The sequence below is a fragment of the Trichoderma virens genome (assembly GCF_000170995.1).
Source record: "Trichoderma virens Gv29-8 chromosome Unknown TRIVIscaffold_3, whole genome shotgun sequence".
NCBI lineage: Eukaryota > Fungi > Ascomycota > Sordariomycetes > Hypocreales > Hypocreaceae > Trichoderma > Trichoderma virens.
This window is the reverse complement of record NW_014013746.1, coordinates 563,869-585,909: the sequence shown is the minus strand read 5'-3', so window position 1 is coordinate 585,909 and position 22,041 is coordinate 563,869. Positions and strand designations below refer to the sequence as shown.

The window sequence follows — 22,041 nt, the reverse complement described above, 5'->3', positions numbered from 1 at the left end:
CTCACCCTTAGTACTTATTGCGTGTGAGTGGCACAAAGCATCACTCATAGACGCAAGTCTCTTAAATGAAAATGAACCTGTTTGGACAAGATACGCCCTTGGATAAATATAGCCTGAGTTCAACATACAATCAACAAATTTTTACCCGCTGAATGCAAACCTCATGCCTTTATTCCGTCATCCAAACTATTTGCTACTCTCCCCCGACCTACGCGGCCAGCGGGATAGATGAAACCATTTCTCGGTGGGCTTCCCTTCTCTTCCTCAATTATCGTCGCAAGCTACATACTAAATGGAACTTCTAGGGAAAATAAGTCATCAAGAATTTCCCTACTTCGCTCAGGAACGGAATGCGTCAGTCAATTCTGCGCCTCGTCAAGCAGCATATGCAGTTGCTGAAGAAAGGCACGATGACCAATGACTTGGCTGCCTCCTGAATCTACTGAATCACTTGCTTTTGACCGACTAAACGAAGAGCCTATTGTTAGCAATATCGCCACATGAGAGCTTCAATGTCGGATTTTCAACACGATATACTTCATTGAGATTCAATACGGCTACCGTTAGCATAGGAAGAATGCTTTATTTGGCTATCTCATTATACGCTATTCACCACGGACAGACGGGTGCCAACACTTGCTATTTCTCTTTCGGACAAATAAGTTTGGTGGTACACATTATAACACATTTTCCAACCCCCAACCATCTATCTACTTCACAGATACTCAACAGTATCTCACAGTCAGTGAGAAACCGCCGCGGATATGATGTGTTCATCATTACCGCCTATTAGTGACAGGTGACGAATATGAATGAAGATGACCAGAAAGAATACTGGAGCTTAATCAAACCATCATCTTTCAATATGAGCGATGATACCATAGATGATCATTTGAGGCATCCCCTTTATGCAAAAAATAAGAATTGAGCCTACATTATTCGACTTCAATCGCAGATATACAGAACAGTCATCATCACAACGTCAACCAGAAGCATCGAAGTGGTGCTAAAGCAACAATACCCACATGCCACGATGAAGTGTGGAGGCGGCCGATTGCTCTATATGCGAAGGTTTGGCCGCTTGCACAATCTGTGTCGTCGTGGCACATTGAAGCCAGGGGACGGGCGGCAAACAACAGGAGTACAAAGAATTGATGGACGAGGCATTCTTGGGGAGCCAGGTAACCATCGACTGTACAAAGCGTGCCATGCCGCTTAGGGCAGGCGAGACGAAACTGGGACAACAGCAAGTCGATAGACGCGAGAAACCGGCGTCTTCGATGTATTCAATGGACAGCTCAATTGAGCTTCCTCCGAGACCGCCCATGGACCAAACTGCTCCGCAAAACGATTTCATACCCAGGCCATGGATATTAATAAACTCCAATGGGTTCACTACATCATGTTGAAAGCGATATATGATAAGCAAAGTCTTCCGCTTGCGTATATTGCTTTGGTCCAGGAAAAGTTCAACACTACGTGTGTGAGCGACATGTCAGCTGGGTATTACAAGATTTACCCGGATATTGTTGAAGAAAAGAAAAAATGGGATGCTTGGGCAGTGAGCGATGCTCAGACAAGTGAAGAAGGAGTTGAAACGACAAGTGAAGAAGGGGTTGAAACGACAAGTGAAGAAGGGGTTGAAACGACAACTGATAAGCCACGATCCACGACTCAAACACCAAAAAAGCGAAAGCAAGATGATCAGCGGAAATCAACAGCTGAGGAGCAGCGTCAGGAGTTCATTGGTAAACATCCAGTTGCAATAGCACGATGTTGGCTTGACGTTATGGGTGCAGGGTAAAATATTCTCTGGCACTCAGCATGGCCGGCGTAGAGTGCGTTTTCTAAGCTTTAGTCTGGATTTTGGTCTGTCCTACGTAATGCTAGATAAAAATGATTATGGTAAGAAAATTATTTGCAGAATGTGCATGGACGCTCTAGTTAAAAATGCATATATGGCTGACATGGATTTTACGGTAATGATTTTTGGATGTATGGACAGTATGAGACAGTTGCTGTAATTCTTATAGTAGAGATAAAATTAATACGGCTGGGCAAAATCCTTACGATTTAAAATCCTTTATAGAGAGAATAGTATTCTCCTCCGATTCTTCTCCCTCTGATTCTGTGATAGGAGGGCTCAGCTGTATGATCTGGGCATCAAGATCCGGAGTGTTGGGTAGAGTTTGGACTACAGCTGGGCGTATAAAGGTACGCCAGATCGGCGACGTGGTATATGTAGCATTATCGCCTGCCATACCAATAGGTTAAAACTTGGTAGATATTCACGAATGGATTCACAAGACATACCTGGTCCAGCATAAAATGCATCCTCAATCTCAAATCTGCGGGCAATGATCCCAATTGCTTCTTCTTATTCAGCCTCAGAAAATGCGCATCGATGAACATATGGTATGCGCTGGAAGAAAATCTCAGCCTTGATCCGACATCACTTCATCCACTATATCGTTGCACCTCATTGTGACGTGTGTAGAGACCGCAGGAGACGGGATATGGTAAAGTACTCTATCTACTCCATCTACTCTATCTATTCTATCTACTCTATCTACTCTATCTACTCTATCTACTCTATCTACTCTATCTACTCTATCTACTCCATCTACTTAAATAACTCTAAGAGCTGAAGGCAGTCCCATAATCAGTGTCCATATATGGATGATATAATTCAGCCTTGCTACAGCGCACTCTAGCTATTTCTTCCCGATTGTAAACATCTTGGGTATTGGTGCTTGATAGTAGTAGTATGGGATTGTACTTGGTACTAGTGTGAAGTCGTAGAGGTAACAGATGAGTCTTTGAAACAAAAGATTAATCTAGGTGAAAGTGATAGTTTTATAAAATTAAGACAAAAGTAAAAGAAAAATGAATCATACTGAAAACTTTTAGTCGCACCTGTCGACACCTTGGAGGAATACCCTGAAACCTTGAACATGAGGTTTCCACGGTCGGCTACTGGTAGAACTCTTTAACTTACAAGCTCGTCGAACGTAAGCAATGTAGGGAACGCATTTCTACCGGATGATTCCTTTAAATACATTCTCCAAGCAGGGTAGCTATCACCATACCTCATAGTACACTTCTCTCTTCTCCAGACTATTTACCTGTACTCTATATCGCTCCATTTGCTCCATTTTATATCCTTCTCTTATCCCATTCCATATCTTATCCCGCTAATAATGTACATGTATATACGTATCCGCATGCTATGAATATTCCCTAGCGTTTGTTTTATTTGTCGCCAGTTCTTTAAGATACGCTTGCCAGCCCTATCGACGCTATACATGCATTCACGCATATCTAGTAGATCATGTGATTTTACTTGATTAGATGAGATTGTGTGTATAATTTTTCACTATCTACAAGACTGTTGGTCGAGTAGAATGATTATTGTGCGCGAAAGGAGGGGGGAAAAGACATTCCCAATGGTCCGCGCCATCCAGAATGACAAACACCACGGCCCAGCGAGACCTCATCCTCGATTCTGCTTGAACAATATTCAATCACATCTATTTTCCCCCTTTCAACGCTACACAATGCATCTATCCTCTCAACAATGAGCGCACCGTCGTTATCCACGCCCAACCACATCCTGTCTGTACCAGCAAAGAACCTTGACGCAAACAAAATGCAAAATCTCTCCCCCATTCCCTTGCACAAAAATCCTTTTCCTTTCCCTTTCTCCCTTTTTTACAAACAAGTCTCCCTTTCATCCCGGCTCGTATCCCGCCGCATTTGGTCCGTGCTTCAATCAGCTATTTCCCCCCCGGCAGCTAGCCGGCCGTGTCTATGCAACGTCTCGCCCGCTCTTCCGCTCTGACCCGCCACGTTTAAGCTTGAATTGCCGCGAAAAACGGGCGGGAGATGTCCATGCTATTTCGTATCGGTGCCGAACCGGATCCTGGTGAACCGGCGTAAAGGGCCGTGCTGCCAAGCTTCTCATGGTTCGCGCGATGGAGGATGAATCCTTCCGATTGTATGCCAGCACGGTCGCTTTGGCTTGCTGAAGGCTTTGCAGAATTTAGAAAGTATTGTGCTTTTCAATCGTGTCATCGGCTTTATAGTAGTGTAGAAATAATCCTACAATCTCTCGGAAAAATAAAACATATGACGTCCTACGCATCATCACCACCTCCTACCTCAATTGAGTTACAAATTCGTATTATCGGGACAACTCTCCCTCCCAAAAAATATTGCGTCACCAAACAAGGAGACACAAAAACAACATCAAGGTGAATGAATATCCGGCGCTCAAACACTACCCTAGCAACGCTTAGAAGCAAAAGCAGCCTTGGCTCATCTAGACATAGAGGACAGCCACATGATGACTTGTCTCACGGCTAGCCAACACGGCCTGCTGCTGACATTGCGTAACCTCACTTTTGGCCATCGTACCGCCGGCAGCTGGGGAGGCGGCTCTGTGGGGAAGAGGCCGTATTCTGTGATACTCTTATTACGAACGCGCAGCCGCAGCCCCTGTGACAGCCCGAATGGCCCTAACAAGCTACGGCGACCAGATTGTGAGACCCCACGACAGATGTATCAAAATGACGAGCATAGGGCAAAATAAGCTAATTATATGGATTTCCTGTTCGTCAATTGGTGGCTGTGGACAATTAGCTCCGAAGGGGGGCTGCGGCCGCATATGCGGCCAGGCTGTGTTGGCCGACCAATGGCATTCAAATTTTGACCACTTGGCTCACGAGGCAGACAACTTCTCGACGGTAAATCATAAGAAACAAGCAGTTAGGTGAGAACGAGATAAAACAAAGGTAAAATAAGACACCGCTGTTAGATTTGGTATGATGCTCTAGCTGTGTGGCCTAGGTATAGGCAGAAAGGCTGTGGCCATAGGAAAAAGAACAGCCTCCCCGCAAAATCCGCTATACCCAATCATTGCCTCATAACCATGGACTATGTACATGCGCTATCATTCATCCTGCATACAAGTGAATTGCATCCTCCTCATAGCTCGGACAAGATGGAAAAGTAGAAAAAGAAAAAGTAGATTGGAAATAGAAAAAGAAGAATAAAGAAAAGACGAAACCAGGTCGTCAATGGAAGGTAAACAGATGGATTGAAGAAAGAAAACAAAAGAAGAAAAGAAGAAGAAGAAAAATGTAAAATCAAGAGAAAAAAGCGTGGATACTCCTCTTGCGAAAGATGAATCCAGCATCAGGAGGTCGAAGGAGCCTAGGCCTATTGCTAGGGCCTCCAACTTTTGTCTATAATTGAGTGCATCGTAAAGAAAGATATGAAGAGAAGAAGAAGGTAAACGAAGAAGAGAGAAAGATGGAAATAAAGAGGGAAAGAAGATAGAAAGAAGAGGATGAGATGGGTGAGAGATAAAAAAGAAAAGAAAAGAAACAAGAAAGGAAAAGAAGAAAAAGATGAGGTGAGATGGGATGAGATCAACCCGTGTCGAATTGTGTAGAACCAGGAGGGAGGGCACCAGTCCATTGATGATTATTCAACGGCCTGGGTTAGGACACTCAGAGCGCCTGCAGTATCCTTCCCATGTCTGAGTGCCTTGGTCTTCGATTTTAGAGCAGCCACAGCTGGGCTTGCGCGCGGACTCGGTGACGGTGCAGCCACAGTGGGTGTAGTGCTGTCGAATGATCCAGACACACATGTTGATTGCTTCGGTGGGAAAGTGGCGTAGAATGGAGTTTAAAGAGAGGGGAGCTGAAGAAGAGAGAGTATTCCGGATTGGAATTGGCTCACTAAAAGGAAGGCGTCTTGTCAGTGAGTCTTCGCGCAGAGAGTGGTCTGCATAGAGATGGTTTTGCATACAACTTTCTACCGTTTGATCCTCTTAGCGTTGGAAGGATTGAGGTGTTGCGTTTGGATGAACGGCTCAAGGAGTGAAGATTGTAGAGATAGGAGTGTTCAAGATGATTGAAAGAAGTTGTCTGCTGGTGAATATCAAGTGATGCTCTTGATTTAGAGTGCTGGATGAAGCTTGGGAGGAGATATCGAGAAACACAGCAGGTGTGTTTGTCGTTTATATATCTTGTGGAACGAAAGCCTCGGGACTGGGTAGAGGCTGTGAATATACATTGTTTGCTCAGAACGGTGTTCATTCTTACCCAGGAACAAAGCCCCTTCAGGCAGAGTACAAGACCAGACGTCAACTGATGTATGGCTGTTGGCTGTTTGCTTCTTCTTCTTCGGGACTTCCCAGACGCATGCACACGGCTGTTAGATGCACATTTGCAGGGCCCCAGAGACATAACAAGAAGACGAGAAGCCGACATGTACGTTAGTCGCCACCAATATATGCTCGTATGCGCGGCCGTTGTTATGTGTGGTGCCGCGGGATGGTGTTAGTTGTCGTCGTGTCTACTCGGCGGTAGGTGCGAGGTTCTGTCTGCCTTCTGGCCCGTTCTCTCGCCAGGGGGCATTTTGTTGTCTGGGAGAAGGGGGAGGCAGTGAGGCGACATCAAGTAGCCCTGATCGGACCACGAGGCATCGCAGTATCGGCAGTTTGCACAAGGCCATGTCAAGCACCGCGCGGGCCCAGCTGTGGGTGTACCCGGTCGGCAAGGCCTAGATGATGCTCAGAACCAACAACACTTGGGGCGCCTGGCCCCCCCTGCCCATGTAGGTGGACGTGGACGTGGACGTGTGCGTGTGCTTGCACCTGTATGATGCGAGCTTGTCTGTCCGTATGCAGCAGCGTGTGTCTGGATGCATGTATGCGCATGTGGCCGAAGAATCTTTTGCATCTTTTGGGTGTGGGGGGTTGGGAGATGGATGGGCAGACAGAGATTGGCTGTGGGTGAACTCAGTCTTGAGGAAGAAAGCGAAAGTGGAGGCGATTTGCATCTAAGATTCTCAAGGCCTAGCCCCCACTGGGCCTGCAATTCGACGACACCAATGCGAGGCGTAAGGAGCTACGATGCAGGAGCCGCAATTGGTGCCGCGATGCGATATGGCTAGGCATTCCCTAGGGTTCTAGCCCGTATGGCAATGTCGTCTGTGGTGAGTGAGAGAGGCATTGGCAGCTTCTTGGACATGGTTGCAGCTGGAGATGAGAGTCTGAGTCTACGGTACAGGCCTTGGGCCGTGGTGTTGATGTTGATGTCGACGTTGATGTCATCCCAGTCATCGCAAGAGTCATTAAAGCTGGATAAAAAAATTTCGCTTAATTTCGCCTTCTCCTTCCGGGTTTCTCCTTCCGTCATTGACCAAGGACAAGACCAAGACCACACACCCATACCCCCCTTTGCTCGACTTGAGGCTGTTGGTTGCGTCTGGTTGAAGATTCAGAGGGCGGAAGAGCCATTTTGACTTACATGCCCGCACGCTAGAAGGCCCTTGCAAGATCTTGACTACACAGACATGGATATGGACATACGGTGGAGTCACAAACACTGACGAGTGGGCATCCATCCTTTGTGTGCCGGAGAGAGACGGGAAAACATGCCTTGGGTGCATGTAGCCGGATCGTCATACCAGCTGCCCATGCACGAACACAAGTCGTAAATTGTATCTATGGGGAGCGGCCAGGACAAGGGCCGCGGAGACGACAAGCGGGACATGCCCATTCCTTCAGCTAGGAGAGATGACAACATGCATTGGGTAGCATTCTGCAGTGGCCATTGAGGGGAGACAACAAGCCTACGGGGGAGTGGAGAGGATCGTAGGTACATGACGGCTTCGACTAGTGAGCAGATCAGGGATCTGAGGGGGGAGGTGCGGATAGGGGAGCTGCAGAGTGTGTAGAATCATCACATCGTGTGCGTGATATTGCAGCAGAGAAGGACAGACGCCAACGCAACGAGAAAAACGGGACGCGCGGGTCACACACAAGAGTCCATCATCAACAGCCACTTTTTTCTCGTCGTGACTTGGCGCCTTCACCGAGAAGCCAGTGTCACCGGAGATATCGGCTGAGCTTCACAGAACGGGCAGACAACGTACTATGTAGTCGTAGTCTACCATGGCAGTATCGCAACTTGACTCAGCTCTGCGGCACTAGATGAGAATCAGGAATCAGGAATCAGGATCATGCTAGCTTCACACATCCCTCGTCGGAGAGCAATCCGGTGCACAAGAGCCGGCTCCTGATGCGTTTCCCGTATCCAAAATGTGCTTGTTGGCCCTGCCAGTTACCAAGCCAGGCAAGGCGTAGATGTGTTGCGCCTCTAAAAAATCGACGGGGGTATCACAAGCGTTAGACGCCCTGTGGATCCAATGGATGTCGCACATGATCCGCAGCGAACAACGTCTTATTCTTCTTGGGGCATAGCCGTTGAAGCCATCAACAAGACTCCAGCCCTGGTGCCTTCGAGAGGCCGTGTACTGTACCAGATATGCGTCGATGCCTGTATGTGGTGGACGGCAAGATTGCAGTTCCTGGATCAAACGGAGATCAACTGCTCTGCTCCAGTCTCGGTCAGACCAAAAAGTTTTCGCTCTGCCAAAACAGTCTTCGCTCTGCCCAAACGTCTTCGCTCTGTCCAAAAAAGTCTTCGTTCTGCTCAAGAGTCTTCGTTCTGCCCGAAAAGTCTTCGCTTTGCCCAACAGCAAATGAATGCTGGCTTAATTGCATGTATTTGGACCGGGGGTGAGACGACGCTACTTGCATGTACTTCGTGGCAGCTTAGTAGTAGCGGTTGGGGCCACATGAAGCCACAGCATTGATCAGTGCATGAACATATTGGAGAGAGAAAAAATCTCAAGAAGGCGCGATTTACTCCTCGAACGGCCAATTATTCCACATTCTCCAACGCTTAAACCACTGGTGCCAAGCCTAAACCCATCGCCATGCAGCCGGAATGCTTGCAGGCCGTGATCCTATTCCTTCAGCTGTTCGTCTCTAGTCACCACTAGTAGGCAAGTACGGAATAATGCCCGCAGATATCGATTTTGGTGGCCTGGATACATGTACCCCCCCGGACTGGGTATTGATTAGCGACATCCGGATGGGACGTGGTGACTTTCTTGTACGGAGCAGACGTGAAGACGACCAATGCGGAAGACCAGCGTTGCATCATCTGCTGAAACAGGCGTGCCAAATCGCATATCGGCGCCTTTGTTCCATTGCAGCGCGGCTCTCACAGCAATCCACGCTCAGCGACGCCAGGACTCGGTCAAGAACGCCTAGAAAGTCAATGAATGAAACAAAGGCATTGTGGCGGTGGAAACGCGGCCGCTTAGTTGGTGGACAAAAGCTGCTGCGCCAGAAGCCCTCTTTTTGTCCTGAGCAAATGGCGCCTGGGTATCACGGCTCAGCTGCAGCTATCAAGAATCTCCGCGTTCTGGATTGGACCAACGCAGCCAACACGGCTGATACTTGTGGGCTGTGGCGTTGACGTCGCCTCCCGCATGGAGAGTCGAACCAAGGGACCCTGGTCAAGCAAACGGCGAGCGGGGGGTTCGGCAGCCTTTTCAATAGAATGCGTTTTGGCGGAAGAATTGAAAGACTTTCCAAGGGTTCGCACTTGAGACTTGACATCTCCACCTTTCTGATATAAGTGATGGGCTGAGGTGAGGTCGCAGTTGTGTCACTCCACAGCAGCAATTTGCAACGAGATGACAAACCAACTTGTGCGTTTTATTCTTCAGTCTTACCACGCCAGAAAAGGCGAGATTGCACATATTTTTTTTTGGGTCACTTCATGGTGATTTCATGTTGTATGAGGGGAAGGGACAAAGAGATCAATACAGATTACCTCAGCAGTCAACTCACCGACTGCCGGCTCTGGACGATCAGGATCTACAAGTGGCAAGTGGTGGTACTTCGTACCTCTTCCCCAACCATGATGACTTGATATGCATCGTCATCATCCGCAGCAGGTGCCATGCCCTCAAGGATCTTTTGCTGGTTCATATTTCATATTCTTTGCCGTGGCGTATTACAAACACGGCGTTCTGTGCCTTGGTCCAGGATGGTAACGCCGAAGAAGTCCGACAGACCTTGGAAGCACGCTGCAATCTGGATCCGATCTGCATCTACCGCTTTGCACGGCTGCGTCCACTCACATGACATCTGCTCGCAGTAAAGTATAGGTAGCCTCGGCATTCAAAACAAGAAGAAGAAAAGTATCGAAATCACGACGCCTACTTTACCTAGTAAGTACCGTGGTTCTCTCAGCGAGCGTGCCGGAGGGAGGCTTGGGCAATTGATCCTCCAGTTGGGACGATAGTTTGGCAGATGACTTGTTCTAGCCTCCAGCTTGGGAAATCGAAATACTGAATGCTACCTCATCTTACTAATCTCAGATGCCTTAGGTGCTAACCTCAGGTGCTAAAAAGGGCCAGAAGCAGGCTGAAATGTGGCTTTGCACTGCTGGAAGCTCCATGTAGCTTTCATCATACAATCTCCAGCCGTGCACTTCCACCTCCAATCAATGGCCGCAAATGCAAACTTCAGATACTGGTTCCTGAGCTGAGCCTCACTGCTTGCCAACGAACGCTCTGGCGATGACCCATTGGGCCGCCTATATGGCTGTTGCTCTCCGCCAATCTCTCCATCACCACGGTCTGCGCCGCGCTGCTCGATGCAAATATAGAAAAACTGAAGAAGCACAGCCGCCGAACAGGTCATGCAGGTACCGAGACGACGAGATACCTGCGCAGCAGCTCCAGGCACAAGGCGGTTCTTTGGCGGGGTTGGGTGGCGCTCTGTGCTGTGATTGGCCCGCTAGCCACTTGTCAGCCTGGCTGGTACAGGAGCCTCCGCGCGGCGGCTGCAAAGGGCGGTTCTGGCTTTTCCTCCATTCACACTTCGACACAAGCGACTTCCAGGGGTGTCGAGGCGCCGGCCGCCAACGAGCCGCCCTGGAGGACGGGATAAGCGCATCGCACCTGTTTGCTCTCCTGATTTCGACCGCATGTCGTCATTCGTCGACGACTTCGTCCAGTCTAGATTGGCAGAGACCGTCGTGGCTGAAGCTTCCCTTGGCACCAACGCCCGCGACGACACCGTGTTAGACGCCTGATAGGAACTACTCTTCCAATGGCAGAACCACATTTCATGACCACTTTCGCTTATAGTTACCCGCGTTGCATCGCTTTGGAGCGACTGGGCTTGTTCTTTCTGCTTATTCCAATATCAGAGTCGACTCGCCCCTCCCATCGCCGTCGTCTTCCTCGTGTTGGCCGTGTCCCTTGCCTTCTGGGTTCGTGTAGTCAACGATCCCGTGCGGGCGGTGCCGTTGAGGCTGGAACAACACCATAGAAACACCCCTCTACCTTGCTTGACTTGGTCAGGGGTGATCAATTGTTCAACTGCGCCGAGTCTTCCCCCGCTCCGGCCCGTTGTGTGTTGGCTTCCTCGTGCCGTGCAGTGGACATGGATTGGGATGGTGGACATGGTGTTGCTACGGGATAACCCGCTGTCTTGGGTTATACCGTTGGTGGTAGCTGCAGACTGGAGCATTTGAGGAACCAACCACGGGCTAGTCTCCCGCATGATATTGCAGGTAATCTCTTGTTCAATGGTGTTGCTTGTTTGGTTGACACATGCCGCGGCTGCGTTTACGGACTACCACACTTGCTGTCTGCCTTTGGTCTTCGCCTCCCCTAGGTCGGTGATTGTCCACATGAAGAGACCAAGGATGCGGCCGACGATGCGGCCGACATCCTTTGCACGGCTCTCGCGATCTTCCCGTTCAAAGCTCAATGCGGCCTTCCATGCGGCCCTGGTAATTGCCGCACCCGGCAATGCTAGACTGATGGCCATATTGATGACCGTATCTGAACAAGATGTCGTTTCCATCTACCAGATCAGCCGACGCATCTCCTGGACACCGCAAGAGATGCTAGTGATACATGGCGCAGCATCTCTCGGGGCTTTCCCAGTGTGGCTGGCAAGGCAGGCTTCAATGGCCTCATACTCGGTGCCAATGTTACTCCGGGCTAGCATGTAGCTCCTGTGATGATGTCGAGCATGCATTGCATCATGATACTTGCTTCCGTTTGTGATTCAATGACCCAAGATCCACACGCAACCACACCTTTGAGAGCTGAGCCAACAGCTTGACCCCGGCACATTTCACATCAGTCAAGTGATTCTGCTCCTAGTTGCATTCTGCCGATATTACTCTATTCAGTATGAATAAAAACATGGTAGCATGGGTTAATGGCAACACAGAACCAACAAGTTGCGCATCGGTATCCTGAAGTGGCAGCGTCATCGGTTCTTCATTCGGGATTTCCCCCCTTGTTCCTCTGATCGAGGCGTAAACGCTATGCCCAACTGCAACTTTTGAATTCATCATTAGGTACATACCAAATGAGCCTGGCACTGCCGCTACTTGGCTGATTGACTGATTGCTGTAGTTGCAGCTGACGGACAAGTCTAAAACTTGACAAAGGTGTATGAACAGTTTGTACGAGTTGCCTTTCTCGATAATTGCTTGTTTCTGTTAGCTTGGCACCAGTACATCGTCTCCAGCGTTCTAGTCACGTCGGACCTTTACGTTGATCGCCAGATACCAACCCTTTCATCATGATCCAACGGGGGGAACAACATGTCCGGCCGTGGAACTTCTGCAAGGGAATCAGCCATTGGGGGCCAGATGGTCTTGGCCGCAGGACAAAATGTCATCAGTGCATGTTTAGATCGACTCAATATCCGTCCTAATCTACAACATACTCGAGCAAGAACTGATTCCAACGTCGGGAGCGGACCCAGTTCCGCATTTGCCGAAGCAGCTGTGAGCCTGGACGGGAGACACTTCTCCACCGGCGTCTGACGAACAAGAAATTTTATTTCTTGGCTTAACGCGCGTATTGACGATTCGAGAGACGCGGGTGGTCGTTTAGATGATAAACCAACGGAGAATCAATGGCTCTTTTCCCATTCATGAGCGTTGCACTCATGGCGGCTACAATGAGGTTGCCACCCATGCCGAGCATCTCGATGTGACGCTGTTAGGGCGCCGACTGACGGAACCAATCAGAGCCCATTTTAAGCGCTTGCGATTACCACTCGCGGTAACTCGACCCACTGAGGCTCGAAGAGTTTAGACCCGAAATGGGGCTGAAGCTCAGTGTGGATGGTTTGAGAGTCAACCTCACTGGCGAGAATGCCGTGCGTAAACGCCTGCTAACTGATAGACTGATACGCCAAACTAATTGACATGATGGGAGCAACATTTCAACTCCTAGCGGGTTCAGTACAACAAACCAATATCCTTTTACGTTATTAGCCCCAATACTCGGCCTCCGGGGGACTCCGTGGGAAGAGAGACAAACCACTAGCAGGGCCGGCCCGATGTGAAGGACAGCAGGCGGGCTTTATTCTGCAGCAGCAATGTGGATGGCTCTTCCTGCATCTTGACCGAGTCAATCACCAACAGTTTTATCCTTCTGGTTAGATGGAAACAGAAGTTCGGCCGCTGAAGTTACGGATGGATATGCTATACTCACCCCTCCTCGGGCCGTAGTGCCTGCATGTACTCTTCCGAAGCCCATGATTTTTCTGACCTAGAGCTGTCATCACTAGCCATGCAGGCAGAATTTTCCCTCTATCATGTTCGTATTTCGGACACACGGACTGAATCCTCCACCTCCTTACATGACGGTCGGGCGAATCTGCACGACGGTGAGCCGATGGCTTGTTCGTGTTGCTTCAACCCAACATGCCGTCGTCGTCCGGCTCCAAGCCCACACGACTAGCTCGTCTGGGTCTTGTGAATCTGCAAAGATGGTAAATGGCTCAAGAGTATCTCTTACTATCACTATTTTCTGCTACTCTCTGCTGGTATCGCTAGTAACGCTACCATTGCCACTTCCTGCCACTATCGCTACTATCGCTATTCTTTCTGGCTTTGGTAAATTGAGACATGCGATGCTGGCTCTTGTAATCCATGAAAGCAAAACTACATAGTAGACGTTAGCAAGATTGTCACTGCTAACGACTCATAGCTCGTCCCTACACAAACATCTCTGCTTGCTTCTGTGCACCTTCTTACAATGGAGACGGTAATTTTCATACGAAATCAATGCGCTCAGCCAAGAGATGGATTGTTTCTAGTTCTCTAGTTGGTCTTCTTTGTCTAACCTCTGTATGAGGACCTGCCCTGGCCACCCGTTGATCTCAAAAGTCTCCATCCTTTCGAATCCTTGGGACTCATAGTACCGAACTAGCCCCCCACTACCACCGGCATAACAATCGACTCGAAGTAGGGAAACGCCAGCCTTACGAGCCAGTGTGCGTGCTTGCTCCAGCAGAAGAGTGCCGATTCCTTTGCCGCTAGAGGCCCGATCCGTTGCGAGAAACTGAACATATAGCTCTGGTTCGGTCGCTGGCTGAACGTATGAATGCGCTTCACCAACTGATATAGCGCCTACAACGCCATTGATGATAGAAAGCGGCTCATTTTCTCCTCCAGACTTGGATGTGGACTGGTGTGAGCTTTCCACCCCGCCGCCAGACGAACCATCTTCTGTCCTCGAGGACAATGAGTTGGTGTCCACCGCAATCCATGTGCCGCCTGATTCCGTGAACTCTGTTGCCTGCTTGATCCTTCGGGGGTTTTCTGAATGTCTTTCGGCACCCGTACCCCATTGTTGAGTCTGCCCTCTCTTCACAAGCCAATCCGTCGCGATGTCCATGAGCCTCAACATGGCAGGGACATCATCAACAGTTCCCGGACGCAATATCACGCCGTCTACAGCAGTCTTTTGGAGAGCACTTCTAAAAAAAAGTTAGTTCTTGTCACTTGTGTTCGAAAGGCATTCTAGTTGGCTGGCATACCCCGAGGACATGATGTGTATGTCAGTAATCGCACGATGACTTGAGTCTTGAAAGAACTTGAGATTTAGCACACGCCTGTCTACTTGCTCTGGTTTGCAACGATAGAGTCTGAACAGGACGTTAAATATCTTTGTTCTATCGCTAAAAGAACCAAGTAATGCCAAATAACCGAGGCAGGAATGTGTACGTGTATCCTCAACCTTGGCAGTGTCTCCTCACGCTTGTAGCGTTATTCGGCCAATCATCGGGAGTTCTAGTGCATCCGTGGGACCTAACGAGGTAACCAGGCATGCGTAAGTGACTGCTCAGCGGTTACGTGGCAAAGACTGCTACTGTTGTTGAGTCAAAGGACAAGCAAGTCTCGATGCTTCCACCAATTACTATTCAACCCAGGCATGGCAGCGTCAATGGTATTGGTAACGGTTCCAAAGAGTGGCGCGGAACTCCGAACCCTGTCAACAATGCGAGAAATTTCCATGTGATCAAGTAGAGGCAAACATTGCCAAAGATGCCCTCGGCAGCACCGTGACAAGTAGATCCTAACAAATACTAACTGTTGAACTGTCTGATTGATGAATTTAGCACCCTGGCGTACAGCGTCTTTGTTCGTTGTGTTGTAAAAGATCTCTTGATGTTTCTACCCGCACAACATGTGCCACAGTTCGAAATGCTGTTTTTCCAAGGGTGCGAAACCCCGAGTTGTAACAGCCGTGATAAATGCATTTGTTGAGACACATGCTCTACCAGTGTTGAGAGTGCCCGTATAGTACGAAACTCCTTCCTGAGACACACACACACACACACACACACACACACACACACACACACACACACACACACACACACAAATGCTGCACACCGGTAATATCCAACAGATTGGTGGGAGCTGTACCCATAGCATACGTCTCTTGTAGTAGTTTCCACCGAAACGGTGTGCCAGGAGGGACTGCCGAATCGGAATATGTCAGCAGATCATTATTGTGAAGAATATGCAAATGGCTCAAGAGTACCTGCTACTGTCGCTACTCTCTGTTACTGCCGCTACTCTCTCATACTCGCTTCCTCTTTTATATACTATCATCACTACCGATTAGGAGGTAGCTGGATGTTCGGTAGACACGAAACGGGCTAGTTGTGCCGTGGCAGTGAAGAGCGCTGGCGTCGGTGTCTGCTCCATGTGCCTCCAATGTGTATCTGGAAGATCTGGTCTGGTTGAGTTGTTGTCTGGTCGCGTCGTGGACGCGCAATTGCTACTAATTGTAGCATGTGTGTGATAGGAAGAGCTTGTATTCCTCCATCTAAGTGCCTGTCTGGCTACGTAATGTGTACCGTGCTACCTATGCTATGCTGTCACTTAAATTTTAGATGGGATATTAGATAGACACTCTCTTTTTATCGATGCAACTTTGTCAGAATGAGACCATGTATAGATTGTAGTAAATTTATGACTATTATCTAGAGTGGTCACGGTCAACTACAGCGATAGAGCATCTCGAGTGCGGTTAAGGAAAAGTTTGGAAGAGTGCTGATCGACAATGGCTCGGAGGTGTACTATAAAGATTGAGAGAAAATGGCAGGATTAGGTGAATTTTGAAAGCGAACCCGGAAGACCCAGGGAAGGCGACGGTGTCAACGACGATGAGAGTGACGACATAAAACGGCGATGGAGATTCAAGAAGAGGCACACCAACCCTACTACCTCAGGCACAAAACGCAGTATAAGAAGGACAAAAACAAAGACGAAAAAGGGCGTCAGAATGATGTAGGATATATAAATTTCCTGCCGGCCTTAGAATACAGTTACGATTGTATGTTCAGTAGGTGGTGGTGATATCTCTACTCGCCCGTGACGATTACACAAAAGATAGTTCAAAGTCTTAGGTAAATATGTAAATAATTGGTAGTTATATCCTCAAATCGTAATTACATCTTCATTTCCAGTTCATACAACACTGCCAATAGGTTATTTCCTGGGCGATATGCATACTGCGTCGACGCATTCAATTTTGTTCAAAGGTGTAAGCGCATACAACAAATTATTCTTCATTCGTTTTAATAAATCCAAATTTGAGCCCTTAATCTTTTGTATAAGCCATTATGAATAGCTCGAACAGCATGCATTTTGCATTCATGGATCTATTTTTGGCCAATCACTTCAGCATCACGGTCGGCGCTTAAACTCGGATAAACCCCAGCATTTCACATGCACGTACACGCAGTCACTCACCCTCTCCATCTTCAGTGTACTATTGACTCACCATTGACTCACGATCTATTAATCATCTTGGGCTTACAAAGTTACACTTTTCATTCATACAGCACAAGCGGAAGCCTTTTCTAACAGCCCAGGGCATCTCTTAGAGCGCTGCCGATCCTCAGTTAGGCTGATACACTGCTCAGCCAATTGCCCTCGTGCCTCATTCGACTACCTAGACACCAACCATATCCAAACACGATCTCCTGGTGTGCTCTCTCATTTGGAATCAAGCCACGATGCCTGAGCCTCTTCACTTGTTCGATCTTCCAGTCGACATCCTGTCGCTGATCCTACAGCAACTGCTCACAGCCCCAGATGGCGGCACCATCCCTCTCTGTCCCTACAGAGCCCTCTCCCTCGGTATCAACCCCGTACCTATCTTCCTCATCCACCCGTCCATATACGTAATCGCCCATCCAATCTTCTACGGGCCGGGAAACACATTCCTGCTGGACCTGACGGGCACTCACGCCTCCCATGTGCGGCACTTCATTGATGACGCGGCCGAGGATCTGCCGGATGATGTGGACAGGAGCGGCAGGCAACAGGCACAGAGACAGCTTCTGCTGCGACAAACGGGAGGCCGGTTCCTCCTCCTGTCACAAGAGGCGAGGCGCAGGGTGCGAAAGTTGGAGATCAGGATTGATAGGCTGAGGGGCTGGCTTTGGGAGTACTTGGGGCCCTTCCTGCAGGACATGGCAGTGAGTGGCGAGTTGGGGGATTTAACACTGGTTGTAGATGATGGCACTGGAAGCAAGGAGAGGCCCCAGTCGACCTCGAGGGCCTTTTTGCGGCAGAGGAAGAGAGTGTTTGATAAGCCACCGCTGGAAGGGCTGGTGAGGCTGTTGGCGGACCCGGGGATAAGAGAGGCGAGGCTGAGGGTCAAGGGGAGGCATGATCGGGCGTGGTGCGAGTTTCACCAGGGGAATGAGTGCAACCCTTTGTCATTCCTGAGGCCAGGGAATGACGGAAATGGCGATGATGCGGCGAAGAAGGAGGCTGAAAAGGTGATTGATATTAACTGGAGGGCAATCTTGAATGCAGTTGACCCCGAGGGGAGGGGGAGAGCGGTGGCCTGGCAAGTGTAGCGGGATCTTTTTGGGCATATACATGATTTATCTCTCGGTGGTTTCTCTCCTTTTCTTCCTTTTTTCCCTCTCCTTTGCCTTGCTCGAAAATTGTCAAGTTGGTATACCGTTTGTGGGGAATGGCGTACGAGTTGTTGGAGGCGTTTGTTGAGCAATTATACATAAACGTTGCTCGAGGGAAATCCAATCTAGTATATGGCAGTGCCATACCGTCCACAACCGAATGTTGTATACTCACAGAGGTGAGATATAATGAAACGCAGAGCAAACGTCAGGAATGATAGTAGTAGAGATCTTTGACCAAATCATTTCTGGGTATATGCGAGTATCACCTAGAGGTTATAGTTATAAGCAATATATCTGATTCAATACGCTGCAACAGTATGAGCGGTATATATTGCTATTTTGCGTGAAATGAAGGTAATGGTATTGACTGAACAAGGCGTTATCCGGGCTGGTGTAGGTTAGCTGGTAAGGATGTCGCACATATTTTATATACACAACCACAACACCTCGGTAGGCTGTATCGCCAACTCCTATAACCTACTCATTCACAACTCTACCATCATTATTAGATAAGCTCCTTGTAAGTGAAATATTCACCTATGCAGCTCATTTACTCGCACGTCATGTGTGAGTCAATGCTCCGCCAACTCACTACAGGAACGACTCACAGCCGCCAAAAGCATCTTTGTCTTAAACAATCCTCCAACATGTAAATTTGGTTGTTTAATTTCTTTCTTCTCGAGTTCTTGCTATTAATCTTGGCTGTATTGTAAGATGTCAGCGTACAATGAGAGCCATTCAAAAGCCGATCCCAAGTGTCACGGTACACAACAGTTGCAGCAAATAACGACAATCCTCACAGCCCGGCTACGAAGATGTGCAAAATATCATCAATAAACTGCATTTTGCAACGTATTCAACTCCCACGTGCATTGCTATAAGTATCGTCAGTATCCTGGGCTGTTGCTTGAGTGTAAATCAACTCGACAGCAAGCCTCTACTTCCCCGATAACCAGATCTAAACCTCAAGTCAGGCAGTTCTTGATTGCAAATTTCGAGAATCTCAGGTTGCCACACTAATAGCTCTTGCAAACAGACAATCCGTATCTAAAGCCACTCTGAGCTAGTCGTTGCCATTCATAATGCCCCGGTCAAGCAGAAGCAGCTCGATCCGAAGCGGGTCGTCTATAGATTCTGACCGCTCTCGCCAACGGAAACCAAATCCAACTTGTGAAGAATGCCACGGTACCGGTTGGTTTAGGTTGGCAAGAGAGGAGACGTCCCAAGTGTCGTGCAACGTTTGCCGGGGAAGGTGTTGGGTGTACTGCTGTCAAGGCCCCTCAATTTTCTGCATGCATTGCCGCAATGGACTACCTCGCCGGATAGATTGTTCACGCTGCACCGGTGAAGGCTTTATAACCGTTGTCAAGGTTAGATGGGTGGATGAACGATGCCATTGTGCATACTGATAGGGATGCCGCATGGGGCTGATGCTCGGTACAAGCCACTTCTCCTGAAACTCTTTCATGGAAGCCCACTGTATCATTGCGTCTTTGCATAGCTACGGATTGACCCACTAGATTTCACTCTTTGAAATCGTTGGTACAAGCAAATGCAGCAAAGGGGTTAGGAAAAGGAGACCGGATCTGGAGGCGAATATGCCGTCGGGCATTACACGGAGTTGAAACCATGATAGATGCTATTTTTAGGCGTCCGTAGATCATGATAAATGACTGAAAACGATGTGCCAAATCTGAAGACGCCCTGTGCAAATGTTTGATAAGGTTTAGTATAACATGGCCGTAATGAATAAACTTTGTGTGGCTGGTGACAGCTCTGATTCTTACTCAGCTGATTAACGATTAAACTGACCTCACCGAGGGAATAATGAAGCTTGCTGCTAAAATCCAACAAAGTTGATAACTCCTTAAAATCTTATTAATCAACTGCTATCCCCAACAAGCTTGTACAAGGAGAGTTTGAGACGTGTAGGAGTGCTGCTTCGGGTGTCTGCAGAGCCAAGCAGAGTCAGTCAGCATGTGAGGTTGCGCTTGCATAATACTGTACAGTACTCAGTGCTGCGTGTGCATAATAGGTCAAAGATCGAGATGGTGGATGCCGTCATCAAATCCTACCGCGAATCCACCTCAAAGTGCTGGCTGTCTGTATACTGTACCACTTCACAGCAGGGCTCTGACATGCACCTGCAGCAACAAACACTCGCCATGGATAGTAATCCTGTAGGCATTCAGCAGCAAGATACAAACACCTTGGCCACGATCACGGAGATGGTCGAGGCGACATTGTGCAACATTATCGCGCGTGACAGGGACAAGGGCCCGAGCTTGGTCCTTGCGCCGCTGCTCTAGCAGTTTTAGCAGAGGCAGGGCCCTTTTGCTCCTCAGATCTCATGTGGGGTTCTGGCCTCTGATCAGATCAGGGTCCCTGTCGCCCCGAGGCATCCATGGAAGTGCGACGCAATCAATGCAGCAAAGACAGCTGGATGACGGAGTTTTCGGGGCATTTCTGTTGCTTGACAAGTGTATACCTATACAAATAGATATACAGGTAGGCAATTGCGTCGATACCACAGCTGCAAGTCACTCTGGACACTTACACGTAGCAAACAATAAAAGGTCATGAGTTGCGGCGCTCGTATAACTTGCACAAATCAAAAGTGTTCAGGTAGGATGAGTGAGAAAAAAAAAGAAGAAGAAAAAATCCGGCTGCCTACCTCAAGAGCTTGTGCTTGGCCCCCAATCCGCTCCTGCCAATGCCTGCACAACGTGCCTGCCCCGTCGCACATCCGACGCTCCGTCACTCCTTCCTCCTTGACTTCCTCGGTTAGAGCCACAGCTACTCGTAAAGCTACAGCTACAGCTGCAGCACAGCTAGAGCCTTTTTGCCTGTACGAGTGTGTACAGTAGGTACGTACCTACTTTAGGTACTGGCCACTTTAACCCGTAGGATTGCATTTCCAATCTGTCTTTATTTTTTTTCTGGGAATGGCCATGCAGCATCTCAAATTACGTATGAGGAGCCATAAAATTCTCTGAGATAGGTACAGCTTCCTACAATCTTAGTAGTGATAGCAGCAGCAGATATACTGGTGGTACCTGGTAAAAGAACCACTGCAGCTAGTACCTGATGTGCTTCTTTTTTTTTTCCTTCAGCCGCTCGCTAGTACTCGGCGTCTACTTGCCCTCCCCTCTCATTCACCGCAAGTTTGCCATGTAACCACCGCGTACTTTGTAACTGTGTATCCTCTTCTCTCTCCTGTGTGCGACGGCTGTTTCGGATTTACCAGGGAGCGATACCCGAAGGCAGGGAGGCGCTGCCAAGCAACAATGCGAAATGAAGAAGAGACAGGACCAGAGCCAGAACGTGGGGGTTTGTGCCAGTGCCAGTGCCAGCTACGTATTTCGCCTCCCCGCACTTGGCGAAATAAAAACACTACCTACCAGATTTCGTGTCCATCCAGGTGTATCTGCAGTGTGGCATCCGTTGTATGGCCAGCATGACCATTGGTTACAATAAGAAAAGCAGTGAATAAACACGGCAAAGAGAAGAAGGGGGAAAAAATAAGAAACCCCGCTCATCTCGTCACTCTTCACTCATCACTCACACTTTCTCTTCCCCTCGCCCGCATTCACTCCCCCCTCAAACCCCCTGCAGCACACAGACGTGCTCTGGCACACACAGTACAACAACATGCAACATACAGCAGATCCAGACTCCCAGCTTCCAATGCACGGGGTTCCAGATCCGCCATCCCTCGCAGCTCTCCATGCTTGCCATCTCCCATTGCCTCGGAATCCCGGGCTCGGGGTAACCAAATCCGGCCATGGCGTCCCATCCATCTCGCTCACATCATGCTATGCTTGCATAAAAAGCAAACCATTTTTTTCTCACGGTAGGACCTGGTTCGTTCGCTACAGATTACACAGCCGAGAAAA

At 48.7% G+C, this 22,041-nt stretch overlaps 4 protein-coding genes across 4 annotated transcripts; 2 read left to right on the top strand and 2 right to left on the bottom strand.

The window, feature by feature from the left end:
* Positions 1-6,959: 6,959 nt before the first annotated feature.
* On the bottom strand, positions 6,960-11,713 carry TRIVIDRAFT_219019 (uncharacterized protein; the record flags this gene model as incomplete). The annotated part of the gene is made up of 2 exons (XM_014103975.1): positions 6,960-7,149; positions 11,517-11,713. 2 exons carry the CDS (start codon positions 11,711-11,713, stop codon positions 6,960-6,962), a joined length of 387 nt encoding a protein of 128 aa, XP_013959450.1.
* Positions 11,714-14,007: 2,294 nt separating this feature from the next.
* Positions 14,008-14,745, bottom strand: TRIVIDRAFT_219018 (uncharacterized protein; the record flags this gene model as incomplete). Its single annotated transcript, XM_014103974.1, has 2 exons — positions 14,008-14,674; positions 14,735-14,745. 2 exons carry the CDS (start codon positions 14,743-14,745, stop codon positions 14,008-14,010), a joined length of 678 nt encoding a protein of 225 aa, XP_013959449.1.
* Positions 14,746-17,227: 2,482 nt separating this feature from the next.
* TRIVIDRAFT_32515 (uncharacterized protein) lies at positions 17,228-18,079 on the top strand (the record flags this gene model as incomplete). The annotated part of the gene is made up of 1 exon (XM_014103973.1): positions 17,228-18,079. One exon carries the CDS (start codon positions 17,228-17,230, stop codon positions 18,077-18,079), a length of 852 nt encoding a protein of 283 aa, XP_013959448.1.
* Positions 18,080-19,849: 1,770 nt separating this feature from the next.
* Positions 19,850-20,575, top strand: TRIVIDRAFT_211879 (uncharacterized protein; the record flags this gene model as incomplete). Its single annotated transcript, XM_014103972.1, has 1 exon — positions 19,850-20,575. The coding sequence occupies one exon, from the start codon at positions 20,194-20,196 to the stop codon at positions 20,452-20,454; it is 261 nt and encodes an 86-aa protein (XP_013959447.1).
* Between the last annotated feature and the right edge of the window lie 1,466 nt (positions 20,576-22,041).